The following is a 10,473-nucleotide window of genomic DNA, read 5'->3' on the forward strand; positions in this document are numbered from 1 at the left end:
ATAAGTGTGCACACCCTTAAATTAATACTTTGTTGAAGCACCTTTTGATTTAATTACAGCATTCAGTCTTCTGGGGTAGGAGTCTATCAGTATGGGCACGTCTTGACTTGGCAATATTTGCCCACTCTTCCTTGCAAAAGCACTCTAAATCTGTCAGACTGCGAGGGCATCTCTTATGCAGCGCCCTCTTCATGTCACCCCACAGATTTTCTATTGGATTTAGGTCTTTGCTCTGGCTGGGCCATTCCAGAACTTAAATTTTCTTCTGATGAAGCCATTCTTTTGTTGATTGGGATGCATGCTTGGGGTCATTGTGTTGAAAGGTGAAATTCTCTTCATCTTCAGCTTTCTAGCAGATGCCTGAAGATGATGCGCCAAAAGTGACTGATATTTGGAACTGTTCATAATTCCCTCCACCTTGACTAATGCCCAAGTTCCAGCTGAAGAAAAGCAACCCTAAAGCATGATTTTGCCACAACCATGCTTCACCTTGTGGATGGTATTCTTTTGGTGATGTGTTTTTGCACCAAATGTACCATTTGGAGTTGTGGCCACAAAGTTCAACCTTTGTTTCATTAGACCATAACACATTTTCCCACATGCTTTTGGGAGACTTGATGTGTTGTTTTGCAAAGTTTAGCTGGGCCTGGATGTTTTTCTGTGTAAGAAAAGGCTTCCATATTGCAACCCTACCCCATAGTCCAGACATATGAAGAATATGGGAGATTGTTGTCACATGTAGTACACAAATAGTACTTGCCAGAAATTCCTGTAGCTCCTTCATTGTTGATGTAAATCTCTTGGCAGTCTCCCTAACCAGTTTTCGTCTCGTCTTTTCATCAATTTTGGGGGGACATCCAGTTCTTTGCAATGTCACTGTTGTCCCATATTTTCTCCACTTTTTGATGGCTGTCTTCACTGTTCCATGGTATATCCAATGCTGTGGAAATTTTTTTGTACCCTTCTCCCAACAGATGCCTTTCAACAATGAGATCCCTTTGATGCTTTGTAAGCTCTCTGCGAACCATGGCTTTGGCTATCGGAGGCAACTGAGTAAATGTCAGGAAAATCGTACTAGGACAGCTGAACTTTATTTCAGGTTAATCAGAGTCTGTTTCTTTGATGGCAGGTGTGTAGTCAAGAAGACTGAATACTGTAGTTAAATCAAAAGGTGCTTCGACAAAGTATTAGTTTAAGGGTGTGCACACTTATGCAACCAGCTAATTGTAGTTTTTTTATATTTTCCCCCCAGCAGATTTATTTTTCAATTGAATTGTACAGGTTATAGGTGACATTAAAGGTGGGAAAAGTTTTTAAATGATTTATTGTGGTCTCATTTTTTTTTATATCACAAAAACCTGGCATTTTAACAGGGATGTGTACACTTTTTATATCCACTGTACGAGTCAGCCAGGGGCAGATTCCCTCATGTTATGAATACTGCAACATATAGAAAAGAAGGGACATCTATGGTTATAAGATTGTACACAACTCTTCTTTCTCTAAAGTAGTTAAAGAAATGTATATTTATTGGAATGTGGGGAATATGGGACATAAAACGCCTTCCTGTTTTAACTGCAGTGAGTATATTTATTAGAATTATCTAAATCTTGTGGAAAATGTATTTTTAAAAATTACCCTTTTTAAGTAGAATAAATCAATGTGGAAGAGTAGTTTGACAGATCATTAACTAATGGTGTCACATTAGTGCTGGTTGCTGTGAACTCTAAAAAGCCATTTTTCATACTTGTAGAATAGCAAGTACAATTGCAGACTGGAAACGTATTTGTACTTGAGTATTGACTTTTGTTTTCTTTCTCGAACAGTGAAGGTGAGCAAGGTCCAAATGGAAGTCAGAATTCTTCCTATGGTCAGTCATGAGACCACTACAAGACGAGTTATTTGGATAGATTCTGATGGTACCGTGGCTATTTATCCCACAAATAAGTGGAATGAAGCAAATATGTAAAAGAACACGGATGAAAACAGTGATAAACCTTTTCCTGGATGATACTTTTTGTTGTTGTTGTTGTTACATTAAAACTGAAAAATGAAATATGAACATTTTAACCTTAAGTGAAAATTTTCTTTGGAGAATCCATGGAGAAAGTGGAAGTACATTCTTCGTAAAGAAGCAACACAGTTTTACATTCTCATGATACTTTTCATAGAAGAGTTTTGAATGTTCTCTGAAAAAGTGTGAATAGTTAAAATCCACTTATAAACATCTTTAATGTAACAGCGTCTGCAAATAATGAAATTGTTAGTAAGCCTTAGCTAGTAGTGATGGTTTGAAGGAGCTACTTGTAAGATGCACAAGATATACAAAATCACATTTATGAGCACAGGGCTCTGAGGCCATCATTGCTTTAAAATATACAAAATGATTGCATTAGTGAACAGTGTGTATGTTGTTTGTTGGAGGATGATGTTGCTTGGAACTCTGAACCTGGTTTTGTCAGAGTTATTTTTTGCTGTGTCATAGAGACAGCAGTTAGTGCAAAATGGTGCTAAACCTGATGACTTGAATAAACTATTCCAAGAAATAAACTGCATCTATCATGCTATCCTATTGTTAATTGCTGCTGAGTACAGAAAAAAAAAGGGGAGGGCTTTACAGTGATGGCTACTGTTGCACTGAACTCTTTTCATTCAGTGAAGATTGGATTCTGAAACCACATCGTATTTCAGATCAGAATTTAAATCTCATTTCAGTGCAGTGATAAATATTTATCAATTAATGGATTCTGTCTTTTAGAAGTGGCTGTGCAAGACTAAGGAAAACGTTGAAAGCAGGATAGGTGACATAACATGGCTCTCTAGCCTAAATGTTAAACTCCTGTGAAGGACAGCACAGTGGTGGAATTTGTGGCAGTGTTTTAGTCTTGCTACTTATTTGGTGGATGTCTGTTAAATAGTTGTATGCCTGGCATGTTTTAATGAGTATGGGATACAAAATTAGGATCTACAAGAGAATTTGAAGAAAATCATCAGAAGCATGATTACAGTAAGTTTTCTGAAAGGAGCCTAAAGTTTCCCTTATTGTACAGTACTGTAATATTTTTGTCTCTTGACTTCTTGGTTGCAGATAGTCTTGCAGTTGAGATGGACCACAGTAACTATAGAAACAGGCTTTAGCCATGTTAATGTGCCAGCCCATGTCCTCTGAAGAGTGTATAAATTCTGAAGGTGTTAACTTTGTGCACATACTTAATAGACATGCAAATACACCCCAAAATGATCCTGTTCTGCACAGCTAGAAAGCAGTAGAATGTGTAAACCGCACAATGGGTAAAAATTAGCACAGTTTGCTTGAAAATCCATGCAGATTTTCTTTTTTTTTTAATTTGACTTTGTTTATTGTGAATGACAACTTCATGTTGCTCATTATCCACTGCTTCACAGTTCTTGTGATTATAATTGTTAATGGTTATTTTGGTTGGTGTTTTGCTGTCCTTTTCTTATTCTTCCACTAATTAAACAGTACGTCTTTGTTTCTTGTATATCTTTCCTTTTTGAAATTTTGTTTCTTTCAACCATCTTAACCAAAATGAGACATTACTCTGATAAAAGTCCCAAGCCAAAAACTGTGTAACATTTTAGTTTTTTTCTTTGAGCAACTTATGTTTAAATAAATTCAGAGGCTAATAAAAAGCCCATTGAAAATAAAATGTGTTTTGTTTTCTTTGGTAATTGCTGCCTGTCGAGCATTCAGAAGATCGAATGCATTGCTAAGTAAATGGTTTATATAAATAGTACTTATTCACATATCTGAGCAAAAAATATTTTCATAAAGTGTACTTGACATTGGATTTAACCATTAGATTTCTGGTGGGATATTGTTATTGCTTAATACAATACAGCTGGTCTGTGAAACAGCTGTGTGGTGTTTGTCAGCACTGTTATTGACTAGGGTTCAGAAATTATTCAGTTGTCAGAGGATATCCTCTGTCATATACCCTGTAAACAGTTCTCCTGCATAGGAAGGAAGGGTTGTGGGGTTTTGTAGTATGCATTAATGTTTTGGTCAGAGCTGGGAGAACTCTTACAATAGAAAGTATTACCGAGGCAACATAAACGCCACATTTTTGAGCAGGATTTTGATTTCACACCTTCACACCTTGACCACCCATCTTTCACCAGCCACACTGAATTAACTAGCTCATTCCCCTAACTCCCTCTACATACCCTTTTCATGTTCCTTGGAGATAGCATGCAGTGGGTATAACACCGTTCTGTCAGTCACTTATCCCCATAGGTTCTCCAGTTTCTCCCAAGGTACTCAGCCTGAAGCAGAATGAGTGGATATAATTCCTCCATTCCTTTCCCAGTTTATTCAGTTCCTTCAACACAGAATCCACTGACGAGCACCCAGATGACTGGTATTTAATCAGAGCTGTCTCCCTGTATTCCATGGAGTTCACAGGCTTTGCAGGTAATTCTTTGTCCATTTCCAGCTAGGAGGCAGAGTCATAATCTTTATAATACTGCTTAATTAAAAAAATATATATATATGCCTAAGCATTTTAGCTGTTTGCAGGGTACTCTTTCGGTTTGATTTTTTGTTACATTAATACATTTGTTTTGGGCCTCCAGTATGGTAATTGCAAATCCAATTTGTAAGCAGTTGCATGGATTACAGTAATCTTTGATTTACATGCATGCCATCTTTGTATTTGTTTGTGTTTTCCGTAAGAATTTGGTAAAACATTGAGATGTCTTTGAAGGCGGAGAAGAGCATGTAAAAATTAACACTTTACATGTAAAGACACGTAGATGATTCTGTACAAATTCAGCTAAGTAGCCATAGTCTAGTAATCTGCCTAGCCTGGTTATAAAATTGGGAAGATTAAAGTGGTTTAAAAGAACTCCCACCCCAGTTTCAATTTTGCATGACTACAGTATGTAGAAGATATCTCGCTTTATCTTCTTTTTTCCTAAACTTTATTATATATAAAAATATTGTGATATAATTCTATTTTATGGACTGAGAAAAGCAGAATCTGGCAGTTCATTCCAGTTTACTAAGTCACTAGTAATGTTGCCACCTAAGTACGATTCGTGGAAGAGAGGTTTTTGGTTATATGCAAATGTTTGTCACATTACACAGATGGTGTAGTTGGTTTGTGTGGAAGTTATATTATGTATTTTTCCAGACTGTCCAGAAAACAGCAGCTCAATCCAATAACCTAGTTTTAATATTACTCAGTCTGGAAACTCCACTGCAACCAAATATTCAGAAGAGGCACTACTGTTTATCCTATCCTACCTCTGAAATGGAGCTATGTTGACGTGTCACACCCAGCCAAGTTACAGTACCTCAGCTTTTCTAAAGCCCACAAAATTCACTACAAGTAAGGTCCAGGCATTGTCAAATAGGATTACAGCTGAGCAACAATCTGTTATTGCTGAATGAAATGCTATGCCAAAAAGGTCATGCAGAAAGTAAAGAAATGAACGTCTGGATTCTGTACAGTTTTGTGAAATAAGTAAATGTGGTGTTTCATATCTTCTTCTTTCGGCTTTTTCCCGGTTAGGGGTCGCCACAGCAGATCACCTGTCCGCTCATGATTGGCAGTGGAGTTTTACGTTGTCAAGTTGCTAGCCCGGCGCCCAACCTTCCACAGAAGGCACACACACGCACACACCCACGCCTAGGGCCAATTTAGTGTGTCCAATCCACCTACAGCTTGTCTTTGGGATGTGGGAGGAAACCCACATGACCACAGGGAGGACATGCAGACTCCGCACAGAAGGCACCCCAGCCAAGAATCGAACTGGAGAACCTCTTGCTGTGAGATGGCAATGCTAACCACTTTACCACCACGGCCGCCCCAGATGTGGTGTTTCATATATGCTTTATTAAGTGTGTGTTACTTAGAGATTAGCTGTTTTGTATATTTTTTGGTGTGCTTTCATCCTCTTGTGTACTGAACATCAGGCGTTTGTAATCAGACTTGACCCTTGTTTTACATTGTGCGAGAGCTATGTTGGAGGGATATAATTCTAGCAGCCAAGAAGGTGATTTGTGCTCACACCAGCATCCCAGCAATAAGGATGTATTTGTTGGTCCTATCCCTCACCCTGCAGTATGAGTACACAGTCCCATACACCAATAATGAAGGCTACCATATACACAGCTTGGTAGCCAAATAACCATTCTAGGACCATCAGTTGTCACTGTTCCTCCTCCAAAGCCTTAATTAACTGCTTCATCTAGTGGTCTACATCTTAAGATAAGATTTTAGTCTTTATCAGTCAGTCTGCTAGTTTTCAGAATTAGGTGCATCTTTCCACTTTCCTTGGAGTAGCTGAGAGTTGCAGTTCATTTTCTTTACCTTTTTTCTTAAAACAGAACACGTGAATTTTTAAAAATCTGTTATTTAAGCCATACATCATGACTGAATTCTTGGGTTTCTGAACATCTTGTTGTCTTTCGGCTTTTCCCGGTCAGGGGTCGCCACAGCGGAACTCCGGTCCGCTAATGATTGGCAGTAGATTTTCACAAACGCTGAGGTGCCAGCTTGACATCCAACCTTTAACGAAGGCACGCCCATTTACGCATGTCTTTCAAACGCCCACCCAACTGCAGGGAGGACATGCAGACTCCACACAGAAGGCAGTCCCCGCACTCCAGCCGAGAATCGAACGGGAGAACCTCTTGCTGTGAGGCAACAATGTTACTGCTGCACCACCGCGGAAGTCATGTAGTTTTGGGAAATTAGTTACTTACTGACAGTGGCAGAAATAAATTTTTTGTTACTAGTGACTTAGTAAAAGCTGTAATTCTTCTAGGTATTTTCAGTATTTTATAGAAACGTTTTAGTAGGTCATTTGCAATATTATACTGACTTTTTAAGTGCATTATGCTAGTGCATGGTTACATCACAGAGATATACAGTGATAACTTGCATTTTCCTGCATTTTGAAATACACGCATGCTTGCATGCATGCAACATATGACTTGTGGTATTCATCAGAAAGATAACCTATAATCTGATGTGGTCTTACATCCATTCCTCAGCATGAGTCATAAATCTGACTTCGGCTACACTCAATGCAGTGCTCAGGTTCCATTATTTTTTTTTTTTTTTTTTTTTAAACCCTTATTTTCCGTACAGAGAACAAGTTATCCCAGAGCTCATAGATTCATAGGATCATAGGTTGGTACTAGGCTATCGGCCCTAGGGCCTATACAAGTCTAGCCATAACAATTCCCTGGCTATTTCTTCCCACACTATTTACTTCCCTGGACCCCTGCCTAGCAGGGTGACTGATGTGATCCCCGGGGTGAATTTCCTTTCTCCCATCCAATCATCAAGGTTCCTTTTGAAGAGGGCCAAAGAGGTGCTGTGCTTGACATGTATGGGCAGTCTATTCCAGAGTCTGGGGAGTCTCTGGCTCATTTGCCACCATTAGCACTAGAAAGATTTTGAGTTCTCAGGACTTTCAAACTACATATGTGCTCTCCTTTCTTTCCTTTTACTTCATTCTCAACTCCCCTTTACCTGTTGTTGTCCTTTGATAGGGAGAGAGAATTTATTTTACAATTTCTAGACCTTTTTTATATTACTATAATTTTTTATAATTATAGTAATAATATTACTGTTAATTACTAGTATTTTTGTAGTATCTCTACCTTACACCATTTATATTTACAAAAAAAAAATCTTTCCCTTGTTCATTAATTCTTTTCCTCCTTTTTTGGAAAATGGCACAGAAACCTTCAAGTTTAAAAAAAATGTGCAGCCTGCTCGTACAGGCTTCCTAACTTGGATGCACATGGCAAGTGCGTGTATTGTCTAGGCCCATTGCACTTTGGACACTGCCTGCTCCATTTGGGAGGCTTTTAGTCAGCAGACCATTATAAAAAGGAGGAACAAACTAATTTTGAAGTGGCTCCTTCAGGCATTTGCTTCTGACAAATCTCCTGGATCAGGAAAGATTACAGCTATTACTTCTACTTCTACTACTTCAATGAAGAAGCCATCAGACAGAAACAAAGATAGCCAAAAGCATCCAAAGAAGGATAAAACTAAAACCTCAAAATAGAGGCCTCCAGACTGGACACATTTGGCTGCAGCACCAAAAATTTTAAAACCTTCTGAGCAAAAACCCTCTTGGATCCAATAATAGTCTCATCCCATACACCACCAAGGCTTTCAAAGGAACCTGTTTCACACTGACTCATCTTTCCAATTTTACAAGAGAAGCCATGTTACTACTCCTGGCCACCTTCCTCTACATTATCAGTTAGGTCCTCCAGAAGTCTGATCAAAGCTGATGTGAATAAGATGATGAAATGTCTCCATACCCAGATGCAGCTGGGGTCCTTCTGGCTCTGACCTCTATTCATAGGTAGGTACTAGGCTATTGGCCTCGCCAAAAAGGCTCCCTGGCTTTCGCCACCCAAGAAAATTATTTTCCTGTGCCCCTGTCAAGCAGTACCGCAGAAGTAATCCCGGGGTGAATTTTCTATTTCCCATCCAGTCATCAAGATTTTTTTAGAGGGCCAATGAGGAGCTTTGCTTGCCATGAATGGCTAGTTTGTTCCAGAGTATGGGAAGTCTCTGGGACAGGAATCTATCCCTCCAGCATGTTTTGTTTATTGTAGTGACAAGATTTAGGTCCCTGGAGCATGTAGTTCGGAGAGATTGGGATTTCTTTGTGTAGCATGTCCAACAGCTCTGGGTTTGACATAGGCAGAAATGGTCTCTGGGTAGATGATATGCAACAGAGTAGAGCTGAAGTTTTTTTGAGACTGTCTGCATATGGCATCTGTCTGAGGACAGTAATCCTCTTAGTGAGGTATTTCTGTGGCCTTTCCAATTGTTGTAGATGTCTTGTGAGATAGATGCCAAATGGGGCATTGTACTCTATAATGGGTCTGATGAGTATAGAGGAACAATGACCTCTTTTTTTCTAGAGAAGAACCCTTTGTGATGGTGTGCCACGTAGAAGGATTTTCTGACTACTGTGGCGATGTGGTTATTAAAGGAGAGACTAACATCCACCTGTGTCCCGAGGTCTCTTATCACACTTTCAGTGTTTAGCGAGCTACCACCTATGTGGTAGTTCATGGGTACTGAGTTTTTTCCCAAAGGGGATGACAATGCACTTCTTGGCATTGAGCTTGAGGGCCATGACTTTGACACCAAACATCTGTCTCTGTGAGGCCCTTTTGTAGAATGTCTACATCATTAGGTGGTTCTGTTATGGCTCCCAGTTTGCAGTCATCTGCGAACTTTGTTAGCCAAAGACTTTGTGTCAACCTGCACTTCAGAGCAGTAGATGCCGAACAGGAAACCCTGTGGTACTCCACTCGTCACTGGTCTGAAGTCAGACTTGGAGTCTGCTACTTTTACTGTGTGGGTTCTGTCAGTGAGCCACCCATCTTGTGACCTAGGGATTTTTGCCCAGTTTAGTGAGCTTATCTATAATTCCAGAGTGGGGGATGGTATCAAAAGCCTTGGCGAGGTCAAGATAGGCTGTGTGCACTACCTTGCCCTCGTCTACAGCTCTAGTGACTGCTTCAAAGAAGTCAATTAGGTTTAGTAGACATGATCTACCTTTTACAAACCCAAACTGAGTGGGGTCCAGGGTTTGGAGGTTACTTATGTCTTTGTTTATAAGCTCCAAGATATGTTTAGGGCTATTGGTGCTGTTTCTTCCCCTCATCTTTTGGTAATTCCTTCTCCTTCTATCCAACCTTCCAGATTGGAGCACCCATATCCCCTTTTCATCTGAGGTAGATCTGTTTCAGAGCAGATAGTTCACACCTTCTCAACTCCGTTGAGTTTTTCTGATTGGGTCTGGTACAACTCTGTCGGATCTGTCCATATCGATCATAAAGTCAGTGTTGAGTGTAACAGGATTGGATCCAAAATCCTCAGCTCCAGTCTTCCCTTTAGGGGCCTCAGCACTTGATAGTTCTGCTGGGGCATCATCCTCTGGGCTTTGTTAGATGGCATCCAGGATTGAGCCACCTTTGGGAGTTTGGGCTTCTAGGGTGCAGCTCTCCAGATCAGGCTTACCGAGGTTTTCGAGAGTGCTGTCTCAACGGAGAGAGAAAACTACCTCTTCAAAGTTGGATACACCCTTTCCCCATTGGATCTCCCAGGGTGTGGAGCCTATGTATTTTGTCTCTTCAGGACAGCCATTTCCCAGAAGCCTCAAGACAGTTATTACAGAGACCATGTCAGTTTCTAAGTCCTCCCCTGAACAGTCTAGAGAGGAGGTACACAGGAAGCACACATGTAAAAGGAGACACTTGGATTCTCCTGAGGAGTCTCATACCCCTGACATTGATTTTGATGAAGGAGAAGGTTTCCCCAGATCACCCTAGAGGATGCATCAGTTTGGGAAAATCCTTGAACTGCTTAGACAAGAAATGGTTTGGTCTTCCCAAGCCCATACTCCAGAAGAAAAAGTCTTCCTTGAGGCTTTTGGTTCTGGCCAATCTATGTCTTGGGT

The 10,473-nt window shown here is 40.1% G+C and overlaps 1 protein-coding gene across 1 annotated transcript in view; it reads left to right on the forward strand.

Moving 5' to 3' along the window:
• Positions 1-3,671, forward strand: part of CCNC (cyclin C) — a 956,952-nt gene extending 953,281 nt beyond the window's left edge. The window contains exon 12 of the mRNA XM_044065080.1: positions 1,827-3,671. Within this exon, the coding sequence (XP_043921015.1) occupies positions 1,827-1,881 (55 nt within the window). The 3' untranslated portion in view covers positions 1,882-3,671. The remainder of the gene's footprint in view (positions 1-1,826) is intronic.
• The last annotated feature ends 6,802 nt before the right edge of the window (positions 3,672-10,473 follow it).

Source organism: Protopterus annectens, chromosome 1.part0, assembly GCF_019279795.1.
Source record: "Protopterus annectens isolate FY-2018-M chromosome 1.part0, PAN1.0, whole genome shotgun sequence".
In the NCBI taxonomy this organism is placed as follows: domain Eukaryota; kingdom Metazoa; phylum Chordata; order Ceratodontiformes; family Protopteridae; genus Protopterus; species Protopterus annectens.